The sequence below is a fragment of the Podarcis filfolensis genome, assembly GCF_964270895.1.
Source record: "Podarcis filfolensis genome assembly, chromosome: Z".
Taxonomy (NCBI): domain Eukaryota; kingdom Metazoa; phylum Chordata; class Lepidosauria; order Squamata; family Lacertidae; genus Podarcis; species Podarcis filfolensis.
The window spans coordinates 31,608,865-31,624,151 of NC_139617.1; the positions used below are offsets into that span (position 1 = coordinate 31,608,865).

General features: G+C 44.8%; 1 protein-coding gene across 1 annotated transcript; it reads right to left on the bottom strand.

The window, feature by feature from the left end:
• Positions 1–755: 755 nt before the first annotated feature.
• On the bottom strand, positions 756–15,287 carry UBAC1 (UBA domain containing 1). The gene is made up of 10 exons (XM_083596493.1): positions 13,032–15,287; positions 12,280–12,400; positions 11,635–11,708; positions 10,629–10,736; positions 6,650–6,752; positions 6,266–6,374; positions 4,398–4,635; positions 3,700–3,786; positions 2,316–2,454; positions 756–1,604 (listed from the first exon to the last, which is right to left on the bottom strand). The coding sequence occupies exons 1-10, from the start codon at positions 13,167–13,169 to the stop codon at positions 1,489–1,491; spliced, it is 1,233 nt and encodes a 410-aa protein (XP_083452619.1). The 5' UTR covers positions 13,170–15,287; the 3' UTR covers positions 756–1,488.

Sequence of the window (15,287 nt, forward strand, 5' to 3'; positions counted from 1 at the left end):
TAAACAATATTATAATGATAATAATGATAATGATAATAATAATTTGGTTTGAAAATTATGACAGTAGTTCCTCTGGTCCATAGCAATTGTTGTATGTGTGGAAATGTTATATTGTCCAAGTATGCTTGGAAAGGCTCCAGTGAAATCCAAGCTCAGAGATTTCACAGAACACATGCAGCAACTGCCTTATACTGAATCATGTTGGTCACATCCATCTCAGTATTGCCTACACTGGCTGGCAGCCGCTCTCAAGAGTTTCAAGTAGGGAGACTTTCCTAGCTGTATCTGGGCATTGAACCAGGATTCCTCTGCATGCATAGGTGCATTAACACTGGTTTTGTTCTGCTTCCTCCATATCCAATTCATAGGTTCACTTGGCCTAGGGTGTTTAGTTGCACCTTAGGGAGAGTGCAAAGCTAAATATTTCTCTGCTAGTTGAGTATGAGGGAACATACTCACGGCACACTTCTCCCCTCTCCCACAGGGCCAAAGGCACATGATATTAGCCGCTTAATGCCAGGATTTATCCTTCTTCGCTACCCTTCCTGATCACTTGCGTTGACATGTTCCTGAAGATATATGTAATGGCCTTGATTCAGTTACCCTGTTCCTAGCCACCAAATCAGCTTTTCTTGGTTACACCAAATCTGCTCTTAGGGTAGGCACAAACCAACCCTGTTCCCAGAGGTCTAACAGCACTTGGTCTCACCCCCACCCGGTCATGCTGCCCTCAAGAAACAACTAGCACAGACAGCCACATGCAAGATGTGTTTTATTCTCTGCGAAGGAACCCTGACCAAAACCAGGCCCGGCCTCAGAAGGGCTTCAGACAGAAAGAAAAAGCTGGAGGTGACCAATTCTTATGTTCTTAATGCCAGCTCCTTCAGATGGGGTGAGGAAGGTTACTTCCAGGGTCTCTCTATTCCACAATGACAAAAAACAGAATGCCAGAATGGCGTTCGTTATCTCAGTGCAGAGGTAACTGTATGAGGAGAAACAAACATTCTGGAGCTGACACTGTGGGGCCAGTCAGGAAGAGGCCTCTGCACTTAGTCTGAACATTAAAAACATGAATTATCTTTTCATTTCTTCAATAAACACATTCTGAGATAACTGTGAACACCTTTTCATGTATTTAGATGTATAATTTCCTGTTTCTATAGAAACACTTGAAAGAAAACAAACACCTAAGTCTTCAAACCATCTTCCACTAACACGGGGTGTGTGTGTGTGGAATAATAATAATAATCACACAGTATGTAAGCCAGAACTGCAAACAAAAAAGTGGGTGACACAGCAACCCCAAAATGCAAAGAGTGAACACCCAACACACTACTTCTGCTCTCTCCTGGTAAACAATTTGCCCTTTTTGTTCTTCTGGAGACTCGGGGCCAAAAAGAGTCCAAAATGACCATACAAGCAAGGATGTTTACTCCTCCCCCCTTCTTCTTGTTCTTCATCTTGTTCTTCTTCCTCCTCCTCTTCCTCCTATGTGCGATTCAGCGTCTGGAAGATTCGGGAAATCTGTAACATGACTGGCCCTGTTTCTGGATCATTCATCCACTGAGTGCTGTTTAAAGGGTTTTCAAGCATGTCTTCAAAGGCTGCCAAAGAAAGGAGGGTGGGGATGTTCAATTTATAAGATACAAGATAAACTACAACATTTTATGCATTTCCCCATCTCAGTTTCCAACCTGGACTCTGAGTCCAGTTAAGCAGCCCAAAACAAGCATCAACTGGAAAGACTGAAATTCCCTTACAAAAAGTAACTGGTCTAATAGCCTGAACTACTTTTGCAGTTTAATTGCTGCAGATTCCATTTTGTTGCCATCTTTAGGTTCTTATCTGAAACGCAATACCATTTTTTGTAAGCCTCCTGGGATACTGCAGGATTTGGGTTTGCTTAACACAAAGGGACGCGGGTGGCGCTGTGTGTTAAACCACAGAGCCTAGGACTTGCCGATCAGAAGGTCGGCGGTTCGAATCCCCAAGACGGGGTAAGCTCCTGTTGCTCGGTCCCTGTTCCTGCCAACCTAGCAGTTTGAAAGCACATCAAAGTGCAAGTAGATAAATAGGTACCACTCCAGCGGGAAGGTAAACAGCGTTTCCGTGTGCTGCTCTGGTTTGCCAGAAGCGTCTTAGTCATGCTGGCCACATGACCCGGAAGCTGTACGCCGGCTCCCTCGGCCAATAAAGCGAGATGAGCGCCGCAACCCCAGAGTCGGCCACGACTGGATCTAATGGTCAGGGGTCCCTTTACAAAGAGTTATACTAATTCAGCCCACACAGATTTCCCATGGCACAAGAGTACTGACCAAGTAGCGTTTTAGGATTCGTGAGTCCCAACTGTACCACTGGGTTTTCTAGGATGGCTTGGAAGAGGGGGCTGGCAGGATCTATCCCCTTGTCTAAGTCTTCTGGGGTGGGCTTCCGGTCTCCCAACAGCCACTCACACTGCAGAGCAAGTCAGAAGGAAATACGTTAAGGCAGCAAATCCTTTTACAGTGGTACCTTGGGTTAAGTACTTAATTCGTTCCGGAGGTCCATACTTAACCTGAAACTGTTCTTAACCTGAAGCACTACTTTAGCTAAAGGGGCCTCCCACTGCCGCTGCGCCGCCGCCACACGATTTTTGTTCTCATCCCGAAGCAAAGTTCTTAACCCGAGGTAATATTTCTGGGTTAGCAGAGTCTGTAACCTGAAGCATATGTAACCTGAAGCGTATGTATCCTGAGGTACCACTGTACTTCCCTTTCCCTGTAAACACAATTCACGCATGGCTCTGCTTTTTAATGCTTAGTTTGGAAGTCTTAGTAGTTTCCGCACAAAAACAAGGGTTACAATTCAGACACAGACAAAGTTTCTTAAGAGATTAACTGAAAGCAGCAGAAGCTCACCCAGGAAGGAGACAATTTCTCCTGCTACACAGACCTGCTTTTCAAGCATTTTCTAGAGAATGAAGCAGAAGACCCACCCAGCCCAGCATCCTGTCCTCACAGTGGCCAACCAGATGAACTAAAGAAAAGCCCCCCAGTGCAACAGCCTCACTCCTCGCTTGCTTTTACAGAGCACCCATCTTCTAACAACATTTGTTTTCTGATGAGGGAAACAAGAGCATGGCAGATGAACACAAGCTCCATGGAAGCCAATGGAGATTTCACACAGAAGCAGGCTACCTGCTCTAACCCCTCTCTACTACTACCACCCCAGCCCAGCAACGGTCCTTTCCAGTATAAGGCTTGGCATTTGCCACCCACTGCAAAGTACAACTTCCATGTGCTATCCCGCTTAACACTAGCTCCTCACATGTGGCTTCCAACTCCCAAGCCCAAAGGAGTCCTAACAGGATGAGCTGAAATAAGCTGCAGCTTTATAAAATTCTCCACTAAGCAGGAATTACTGCATTTGATGGCAAGGATCAAGGATTGCGCCAATTCAATTGCACTGGGGTGGCCCAGGGTTTTTAAAGAGGGAGAATTACATGCATCTCCACCACATTCTCAAATGCAAGGATCCATTATTGGTGCATCTAGGAAAAAGCCATGCCATCTGCTAAACGTTCCCCACAGAAGAGACCTTGAAAGAATTCACCCACATCATGAGGCTCATCACCCAAAGGCACCCACAAGGTGCATGTGATGGTTTGGGAGGCAAAAGAGAACAGGCAGAGTCCCCAGGCATGATGGTACAGGTACTCACTGCTGCGTTCTGCTGGTTGTTGTTCACTCGGAGGGCATCCACCACCTCTCTCTCATCAAAGCCCATCTCCATCAAGGCGATGACAGCCTGAAAGCAGAACCACAGAGCTTATGTCAGGGACAAGGGCAAAGCCCTTCCAAAGGTCTACAACATACAAGGGCCAGGAGGTGACGGCCATACCCAAGTATGTGGCAGAAGAGGAGGAGAGAGGCCAAGTTTCTAGGAGCAAGGAGATTGTAAAACACAAGCCTGTCTGTAAAAGGGTATGCATTGATTTTGATGAGCCCCACTTGTCACCACTCTCTGAGATGCAAGAGATGCAAAAATATATCACAGGCTAGATTGGGCCCTTTTGGTGTCAGTGCTGGAAAATTTGAAGTGGGTGTTTTGACAGCAGCAGCACTAGAGATGCCTGCAACAGCCCAGGGGACAAGGTGGGAAGCTGAAGAATTTCTAAATGGTTACCATCCTACCCAAAAGCATTTTTATCATGTTGGCTTTTGGAAAAAAAACAGACGGCCACAGCTTTCAGATTAAAAAAGCAGTTACCACAAAATACCCCCATTGTATAGAATAAAATGTCCATTTTGGGAATCTGACACACTGTGGACTGAGAATTTATGGACCATTTCCAGTGGCATCAGCAGACTCTCACACCAAAATCCAAAAGAACACATGTGCACATACAGAAAGCATACCCGCGGATCAGGCCGGAACTCTCTTTTCCTGCGGATCTTCTTGAATATTTCTGTCAGCTCATCTTTTGGCTCTTCTCTCCCGACTTCTTGGTTGGGCCCCTCGAGCGCCTGGGCAGGGGGGGCTGCCACTCCTTCCACTGAGGCATTTTCCAGAGAGAACTGACCTGGCAGGGGGGCATCAACGGTGGGGTCATCCGAGTGTTCAATCAGCCACTCCATGGCCTGAGTCACAGACATGCTGGGTGAAAAAGTTGACAAGTAAGGAAGCAGCACCAACAACATTGGGGCAGAAACAAACTGGGGTGGGGGTGGGGGTTTACCCTTTGCCGATTCTCAGTGGACTTTGACTCCTGCCACTTTTGCCAGTGGCCCTGCAAACCACAGTGACTACCAGCCACACTTTTGTACTTCAGTGGAACGGACTCCCTTGCAAAGTGGTGAGCTCTCCTTCACTGGAGGTTTTTAAGCAGAGGTTGGGTGGCTTTAGCTGAGCTTCCTGCACTGAAGGGGTTGGGCTGGATGACCCACAGGGTCCCTTCCAACTCTACAGTTTTATGATTCTATGAGACAAGAGAGCCTGGGAGAGAAAGAGCATTATGCGTGTGCACCAGAAACAAGCTGGAGGAAATGAAGGACAGCTGAAACTCTGTGGAACTGCACACCTGGAACACAGAGACCTGGGTGTTGCTGGGGACCTTTAGCAAGCCATAGAGGGGCAGGAACTATGGCAAGTGCTCACAGAACTCAACACCAACTGGCTAATTCAGCCTGGAAACTTGGCTGGGCCTCCCATTCTAAGCTCGAGCATTCACCATTCACCACCAATTCCCTCAAGAGCAGCAGAAAGCTACAACTTCTGTATATTCTGTGTATTCACAAAACTGAAGAGACAGCAAGTGGCCAACTCTACTTGCTCCTGTCACTTGAAAACAGGCAGCCAACCATCTCTTCACACTCACTTGCAGTTCTGTCTACCAGCAACAGCCCCCCGCCATTTCCCTGGCTCATAAAACCTATAATATGCTTGGGGAATATGTTGGAAAGGGAACAGGGAGAGAAATCACATGGTGGCTCTCCCTGGAACCTTTCTTTTTTTTAAAAAAATTAAGCATACCTATACATAGCATTCCCAAATAGCAATGCAATCATGGGAGAAGGAGCCTCTCCAATTCAGATTCATTTACTGGTATCAAGTCATCAGACCATCACTTAATATATATATAATGCTTAATAAAGGGAACAGCTCATCCTCAGAAGCGAAGCACAAGTTCAAGATAAAGGGTTATAGCTCCTGTTGTCATGTTGGTTAATTTCAGTGAGTGCTGTGGATATGGACAAGCTGGAAGGTGTGTAGAGGAGGGCAACCAAAATAATCAAGGATATGTAAACCAAGTCTTAATAGTTGAGGGAATTGAGTATGTTTAGCCAGGAGAAGAGGACAATAAGAGGACAATGAGAGGAGATATGATAGCTATCTTCAAATATCTGAAAGGTTGTCCCATGGAAGATGGGGCAAGCTTGCTTTCTCCTGCTTTGGAGAGTAGGTTCCGAACTAATGGATTCAAGTTACAAGAAAGGAGATTCCAACTAAACACTGGGAAGAACTTTTCTGACAGTAAGAAATGTTCAACAGTGGAATGGACTCCCTTGGAAGGTGGTGGACTCTCCTTCCTTGGAGGTTTTTAAGCAGAGGCTGGATGGACATCTGCCATCAGTGCTTTAGTTGAGATTCCTGCATTGCAGGGGGTTGGACTAGATGGCCCTCAGGGTTCCTTCCAGCTCTACAATTCTATGAGTCTTCACTTACAGTCTTCTGTGGGGGGCGGGGACCCATCTCAAGGGGAGGCTCAATTGCCAGGGACACCTACTGGTTCAAGCGAAGGGCTTTGACCGCTCTGCTTTCTGGGAAGCCCATTTCTGTCAGTTGGCGCAAGGCAATCTCATCCACTCGGTCGTCCTCATCTTCATCCAGCATGGCTAGGGACAAGAATGGCAAGGTCAGTTCACACCTCAGCTCTATCAGTGCTGCGGAAAAGCAGGTCCATGTGTGCTTGGGGCATCGATCTCTACTCACGAAAGCAGGGGAGCACTTGCTCCCCACCACGCTTAAACTTCCCCAGACCTTCCCAATCTCCAAAACAGTGCTTGCAGTCCATGGCAGGAGCCATGTCAGCCCCTCTGTATGACCAGTGGACCAAACACACCTCAGGATGTAAGTCCTAGGAAGAAGGTCAGAAAACACCCCATCGTACCATTTGCTTTCTTAAAGAGCTCAACTGCATCTGGGTTCAAAGCTAGCAGCTTCTGGGCAACTTCTATGAGAGAAACCAAGATCTTCCGAAGCTCCGTCTGGAACTGAAAGAGGGAAGGCAGTCAAGGCATTTTGTAGGTCACTTGTCAGGCATGCACCTTCCGCCCTTGTTCCTGTGCCAGGAGCGAGGGAGGGCAAAGAGTACTGTGCAGAATGAAGGGGGTGAGGAAGGTATGGGGGGTTTCTTAAACACTTTTTTTCACCATAAGGTTTATAGGTAGGTTACAATAAAATAACAATACAATGTTCAAATCAGAAAAACACCGTGGGGCTCAGGTGTCAAAGGCCCGGGGAAAGAGGTGCAGCTTAAGAATACACTCATCTTACGCTAATACTAGAAAAGCACCATCCATGAAATCTTGCAAAAAGTCAATCAGATCACAACATCTTATTAACCTGATTGCTTTCCAACACACACAAGTTATTAGTTCCATCAAGAAAAGGAGGATGCCAAATCACTGGCCTGGTTTGCTAGTGACATTCAACCATAGTTAAAAATAAATGATGGTATATGGCACCAGACAGACGAGCAAAAATGAATAGATTGATTAGTAATAAATGTTGGAGATGCAATAAGATGAAGGGCACTCTATACCATATGTGGTGGACATGTTCAGAGATAAAAAAATTCTGGGAAACGATCAATGAAGAAATTAAAAAAATAATAAAGGTTTCATATAACCAAAGGGCAGAAACGTACTTATTAGGAATTTTGAGTAAAGATATCCCCCAAGATAAAATTAACATATTCCTATACGCAACAACAGCAGCGAGAATGTTTGTGGCCAGTTACTGGAAAGTAAATAGCATCCCAACAAAAAAAGGAATGGTTAAGTAAACTATGTGAGTATCTGGAGTTAGCAAAATTGACTGATATAATAAGGCATAAATCTAAAACTATGGTACAGAAACAATGGGAATGCTTAAATGAATATTTACACAAACAGGCATCAAACACAAAAGTTTGGTTGTGCTTAGACTAACCTTGTTAAGAATACAGAGAATACAAAGATTAAATGGACTCCGAAAGAATTTAAGGAAAGGAAGGGACTGAAGAACAGATGTAAAGGTGAATTAGATAACCAAGAGACGTGTGGTGAATGCGGTGGAAGTCTTTTATAATATTTTAACTAGGATTTAAATATTGTAATGTTTGAAGTATGAATTTGGAATAATTGATTATGAAAAGTATTTTTTCTCTTCATTTTTTTCTTGTTTCTTTCTTTTATCTTTTGTCTTTCTTCTTTTCTAGTCTGCATTCTGGAAAATTGTGTAGACAAATTGTTTTTATGTATGGTTATGTATTGTTTCTATTTCTTTTTTTCTATTCCTTTTTTTGTAGCATATAGTAAAATTAAATTAAATTAAATTAAATTAAATTAAATTAAATTAAATAAATAAATAAATAAATAAATAAATAAATAAATAAATAAATAAATAAATGATGGCTTAACACAGGGGTGGAGAATATCTTTTGGTCTGAGATTCAAAAGCAGCCAACCTTCCACACATGACACTGACAGACAGGCAGCCATAGCTAGAATCCAGTGCTGTCTGGACTGGGTACCTTTTCTGCTGCCCTGACTCCAGCAAGATGGGAGCCAGACTCAGCTTTGTTTATGCCGTGATGTAGCAATAACAGGAAGCAGTGTAGGGACCCAGCAAGGATTCATTAGTACAGAAGCATGCAACTACTTTGCAGTGAACCATCACTTATTTTTAATGATGGCTAAACAGAACCATAATTTGTAAACTGGGCCCCTGAAGGGCAGGAGGGAGCAGCTGTCCCTGGGTGCTCATAGCCAACAGAGTAAAGGTAAAGGACCCCTGGACAGTTAAGTCCAGTTGAAATCGACTATGGGGTGTGGTGCTCGTCTCTTTTTTAAAAAATAAAATTTTAAAGTAGTTTTTCCATAACGAACATCATATAAAATAAACATTGATACAATATCACAATGTGGGAATTTTCCCATCCTGTGACTTCCCTCTCCCCTCTCCATGGTTCCATTATTTTTGGTTATATCAAGCATGTCCAGGTCATATTTTCCATCTGTATATCTTTAATTCTTATCTATCATAATACTGCAAATGTTTTTCGAATCCTGATGTATCAACTTGTATACAATGCTTTGACATATATGCAAAAAAAATAGTAATTCCCATTCATTGTTAAATTTGTTATCATCCTGATTTCTGAGTCTTCCTGTTAATTTTGCCATCTCTGTATATTCCATCAACTTAATTTGCCCATCTTCGTGAAAATTTTTTCTTCTTTCCAGCATTTGGTTATCAATTTCCGTGCGGCCGTGGTTGCATACATAAATAGATTTTTATATTTTTGGGGTATTTCCCTTGCTGTTATTCTTAATAAAAAGGCTTCTGGCTTTTAGCAAAAGTTATTTTAAGCATTTTTTTCAATTCATTATATAGCCTTTCCCAAAAATTCTTTATAACTTTGCATTGCCGCCACACATGATAAAATGTACCATCTACCTCTTTACATTTCCAACATTTCATTTCTTCTGATTTGTACATTTATGATAATTTTACTGGCGTAATATACATCATTTTCATATAATTTTCTTTTAACAATGTACAAGCCGTAAATTTCAAATCATTTCCCCACAATTTTTTCCAATCTGACATTTGGATATTATGTCCCATGTCTTTGGCCCACTTTATCACTACACATTTGACGTCTTCATCCTTAGTATCCCATTCAAGCAACAAGCTACATACTCTTGACAATACAGTGGTACCTCAGGTTACATACGCTTCAGGTTACAGACTCCACTAACCCAGAAATAGTGCTTCAGGTTAAGAACTTTGCTTCAGGATGAGAACAGAAAGCGGCACAGCGGCAGCAGGAGGCCCCATTAGCTAAAGTACTGCTTTAGGTTAAGAACAGTTTCAAGTTAAGAACGGACCTCCAGAATGAATTAAGTACTTAACCTGAGGTACCACTGTACTCTATTATCACATTCATTTTTATCAATGATATTCTTCCTATCAATGACATATTTATTCTTCTCCAAATCTCTAAATTCCTCTTTATCTCTTTCCATGTTTTTTCATAGTTATCTTTAATTATATTTATATTTTTCCTGTTGGCCAAATTCCTAAAGAATTCACTCTTTTATGAATATTTATACCTGCCTTCTCTTCTATCTTAATTTTATCTTGTCCTGAGACATTTTTAACTATACGTTTTGTTTTTGTTTATTTAATTTAAAACCTGATACTAGGTCGATTTTTTTTATTTTCCTCAATACAGTGGTACCTCTGGTTATGAACTTAAATTCGTTTGGGAGGTCCATTTTTAACCTGAAACCGTTCTTAACCTGAGGTACCACTTTAGCTAATGGGGCCTCCCACTGCTGCCACCACGCAATTTCTGTTCTCATCCTGAGGTAAAGTTCTTAACCGGAAGCACTACTTCCAGGTTAGCGGAGTCTGTAACCCAATGCGTTTGTAACCCGAGGTATCACTGTACTTCCGATAACAAAACTATCGGATCTTCCACCGTGATTACTAGATCATCTGTGAATGCTTTCAATTTATAGGCTTTGCTCCCCACCTTAATTCCTTTAATCACATCGTCCGGATCATGTGGCAAGACTTAACCACTTCTGGTGCACGAAACACTCTGACAAGTATACCTTCCTGCCACAGTGGTACCTACTGATCTACTTGTGCTGGTATGCTTTCAAACTGCTAGGTTGACAGGAGCTGGGACAGAGCAACAGGAGCTCACCCCATCATGCTGCCAACCTTACAATCAATAAGCCCAAGAGGCTCAGTGGTATAGACCACAGCACCACCTGCATCCCTAGCCAGCAGAGTAGTGACTGCTAGAGATCGCTGAGCAGAGCTGATGGGCCCCAGACTGTAGCAGCCCAGAAGAGAAGCAGAGTACTCACATCCCTCATACTGTGGTGAGCCACACTGCGGTCCACACTGTGGGAAGGGAGGCTGGTGGTTGCCTTCAGAATTGCCTCCTTGTCAGGTGCCTTCTGTTCCTGTTTCCGCTAAAAGAGAAGTGAAATATGCTGTCTGCATAGTGCAGCAATCTCCTTCAAAGAAGCAGGCATCAATGAGACAAGAACCAAGTCCTCCAGAAAGGAAATGCCCATTCCTCTTATAATGAGGGTTTCATTTCTTGAGGAGCCTTTCTAGATCCTTTAGGGAAGCACCCTCTCACTCTCTGCCAATGGTGCCCACCAGGTGGGGGGACGATGCAACAGCCACCCTTTCCCAACCACCCTACATGCACATTTTGTTGGCCAGCTAGTCATGCCTCTTGCCTTGCAGTTCTTTTCATCTCTTCCACAAAAATGTTGGAGAAAAAATATCCCCTGGCCCTTTAAAAAAATGCCTTACAAGATGTGTGCATTGATAACTGCTCTCTTGGGGACATACAGACACCCTGCTTATCAATTGAGGATAGGAAGGCTGCCAGCAAGCAGCTAAATATAGAACCTAGGAGATCTTGAATGATCAGCACACACCGCCCAAAATAGGCTGCAGGGACATAGAGCTCAAAGACGGCTTGGGGGGGGGGGAGAGAGAGCAGCTGCTTCCCACCTGCTGCCCATATCTGCCTTTGCCACCCAACATGCACACAATCAGCCACACAGCTCTACTTCCTAAACCTCACTCTTAAAATTTCTCCCAGTGGCCTGGGAGATCTGCTCTGCACTGGCTTTGGTTAGCTCCCATGCTGGCTGTTTTTTCACAGAGAGATTCACAGGGTAAACACAGGCAGACTATGCCTTAAAGGATGCAAAGAAAGAAGCAGAAATACTCCTACAAGCTGACAAGATGGACTCTCTCCTGAAATCCAAGCCAGATGAGCCACAGGTATCTTTCTACAACTTGTCGAGGCAAAGGCCAGAAGAAGCCACCCCACAAGGCCCCTGGACTCACTTTTTCCTCTGCAGAAATGTCCACCATTTTTGGAGGGGCAGGTGGAGCTCTTTTCTTGACTAGCACTAAAACATCTAGAGAGAGAAGAATTGTCTGGAGTCAGAGAACAAGCCTTCCTTGCACATTTTCTGCAAAGGGGGTATGGGAAGATAAAGTATTCTGCTGTGTTATGCCCCCACCAGTAGAAGGTAAGTCCACAGGGAGAAATGAAATACAGGCCCCAATTTATATGGGTGTTCTGAGGCACAGCACACGTCAGTGAAATCACGTATAATTGAAACCCATTGCAAAGCCTGCAACACCCTGTTCCCCCTTTTAGTGATGCTTCAGTGATTTTTTCATGATGCTTCCAGGTCACTTCTGGCTTCAGCATGATGCACGTATACACAATTGTTCACATATTGAACGTGCATAAACGGGGGGCTGCCTGCAGAGTAATGACTTTAATACTATTTCTGAGGACAGCATATGGCAGTAAATGATACAGTCACATTCCCCTCAGTGTCCTGAGTGCTTAAGAAGCTGAAAGTTGTCCTCCAGACAGCAATTCAGATGGGCACACTTCTGCCCATTGCTTAAGACTAATTGCACATTCTGGGTATCTGGATACTCCCTGGGGTGTTACTTATCACAACACTCCCTTACCTTGGTCTTGAATATTTTCCTCCAGGACCGTTTTTGTGTCGGTCAGCACCTTTTCTGAAGCTGCATGTATCAATTTATGGTGTGTTATACATTTTGGATCCTCCAGGCTGCCGGGTGCACACTGAGGTGGGAAAGTAAAAAGAAGCAGAAGCTGAATCAAACTACTAAACTGGGGGTGGGGATGGGGTGTGTGTGCATGCAAGCCTTTTCCACCTGGGCCAAACGCTTCCAAGGTACATCGCAGCAACAACAAAACAAAACAAAACCCAGCCCCTATGTTCTGCAAAATCACAAACGGTCAGAAAAACCCTGGGAGAGAAGGAAGTGAACGCAAGGTAGGGAAGGCTGGAATTCCGCAGCTGAACACCAGCTTCGCCTGCAGAAGGCCCCGCGGAGGAGGGGGCATAGCAGCACCCCTGACTCCCAACCCCAGAGGGCCGAGGGTCGGATCCGACAGCTTCTCGAGGCAACAACTGCGACTGCAAGCGGGGCATAGCTGTCAACTTCTCCCTTTTCTTGCGAGGAATCCTATTCGGAATTAAAAAAAGGGAAGCGTTGACAGCTATGAAGCGGGGAGGCGGGCGCGTCTACCAGCCGCCACTTCAACGCTGGCCCTACAAAGCCTCCCTCCCCCCCTCCCCCCCGCTGATGAACCCAGCAGGATCGGGGCCGCTCCGAGCACATAAGGACCCCTGGCCAGGCCCCGCATTCAGCGCCCCCCTCCGCTCCCTCCTCTGCTCCCCTCCGCTCACGCGTTTGAGGCAGCGCTCTTTGAGCCGCTCTACGGCCGCGTCCTCGGGCACCTCCTCCAGCCATTCGGTGCCGTCCAGGGCGCAGACGCGGACCCGCAGCACCTTCGCCGCGAAGATCTTGTCCTCCTGCACGAACATCGCCGCATCGCCGCCGGGAAGCCGCCCAGGGAGAACGCAAGGATGCGAACGGCCGGCCGGGAAAGGAGACCGGATGTGGGCGGAGAGAAGGGAGGGGCGGGGCAGGAAGCCCGTCGCCCGTGGGATACCGGGAGCTGCAGTCCCAGCCTCCGCCGCGGAACTACCCGACACTCTTCTATAGAGATAGGAAAGCGGTAGAGTGGATCATTGCCTGGTTGACAGAGGCAACCTCGGGGGCCGTTTCCAACCCGCCCAACCCGGTAGCTCCACCCCGAGTGGACTCCCGCGGAACTCCTTGGGGAAAGAGGCTCCTCTTTCAGGCGCAGTTTTCAAACATGAGAGAACAGCTCTCATAGTATGCAGATGTCCAAAAATAGATTTAGCATATGTAATGAAACAGGAATCCAATATCTCTATTCAGTTACTAAACTGAAAACTATGGAGAGACCTGGTCTGAATAGAGATATTGGATTCTTGTCTCATTACATAGGCTAAAGCTAATTTTGGTCATCTGCATACTATCCCTTGCTTTTTCCTGTAGGACTAACTGCAATTGTTAACAGCCACAGGTTTACCATACCCATTGAGTCAATCACCCATATCCTACTACCCTTCTGAGAAAAACCCCACCCCATCCTCCCACTATATATGAGGGTCTGGTGACTTCTGTTTCAGTGTATCTGAAAAAGTGTGCATGCATACGTAAGCTTATACCAAGATCAAACTTAGTTGGTCTCTAAGGTGCTACTGGACGATTTTGTAATTTTACACGAGGGGCTGATGGTGGGGTTCCGAGGTTGAAAAGTTGCTTGCAGCTTAAAGTGGGGGGAAGAGACCTACAACCTCACAGTGTAGGCCAAGGTTTCTGTTCCCACACTGCAGGTGTGGGATCGGACAGTGAAAACAGCTTACACAGTAGTTCAGAGAGAAAGAAGGGGGCTGTACCTAGACAAACCCCTCCAGTTCCTTGAGAAAGGTTTTGCTGGTTTTTCATTACAGCAGATAAGCCTTAGTAGTTTGTTAAGGATTCCCACTGCCTGCAGTAGCATCCCTGCATCAGAGACATCTGAGAAAGTGGCATGGAATGGGTGCTGTCTCCCCCACTTTTACTATTATTATATTCAGTGCTATTTTTCTAGAAAAAGAGGTGCCAGAACTCACTATGAATGCTTCCCTTGTTTTCTTATAATGGCAATGGCATCCAACTGAGAGGTGACAGAACTGAGTTCCAGTGAGTTATGGCTGAAAAAAAGCCCCAATTATATTATGTATGTTATGTTTTAATATGTAAAAGGCCCAGTGGTCTCTTGATTTTATTATTATTATTATTAGTAGTAGTAGTAGTAGCAGCAGCAGCAGCAGTAGTAATAAATTGTACAGGGTAGAGGTGGGAGCTGGGTGAAGTTGGTTTTGCAACCACATTGCCTAAAGCTCAAGGTATTTTTCTGCCTCGGGGCGGGGGGTGTGTGAGAGAGAGAGACAGAACACCAGCTGCTCCCCAAAACACAGAATTCCCATTTTCTGCTCCAGAGTTTTGCATGTGCCCTGCACATATCTACCCAGGTTTACTCCAGAGTAAGCCCAGTGAGGTTGACTCCCTGGCAGTGTTCGAAATTAGCCAGGCTCCAGTTGCATTTTGCACCTGTATTTTGACCACTTGCAACCAAGTGAAGATGCCTGGGTGCCAGGATGACTCCCAATATCTCATTGGATCTGGATTATTTTCACACACTAATATCCCATCCTGTAGAATTCTTTCAGTTATATTTTATCTGTGTAATTGGAATGAATTTCTGGAACCAAATTGCTTTTTCTGTGCAGCCTGAGCAGGAACAGTCACCATTAAGAAAAAGAGCTTGGAATAGGTCAATATATACAGGAACTGTACCTGAATGAAGTGAATTTTCTTCTTTAAGTTCTCAGCTTTTAACCTAGCTCAAGATTGTCATCAAAACTAGCCAGATGTTTAACTGAGAATCAATCAAAGTCAGCCCACCATTTGAAAAATAAGACTTTAGAGCCATCTTGCCCAAAAATGACAACAAAACATTCCATTTTGGTGACTACAACCTTGGTTTAAGCAGTCATTTGGGACCTAGCTGTGAGTTTCTAACCCTG

Bases quoted from the DNA above. Each gene is read 5' to 3' on its own strand.
- UBAC1 (XM_083596493.1), bottom strand. From the start codon at position 13,169: ATGTTCGTGCAGGAGGACAAGATCTTCGCGGCGAAGGTGCTGCGGGTC. The intron at 6,375-6,649 runs GTACGATGGGGT...TCTTGTCCCTAG, and splicing joins GCTCTTTAAGAAAGCAAATG to CCATGCTGGATGAAGATGAG. The intron at 3,787-4,397 runs GTATGCTTTCTG...TTCTGCTTTCAG, and splicing joins AGTTCCGGCCTGATCCGCGG to GCTGTCATCGCCTTGATGGA.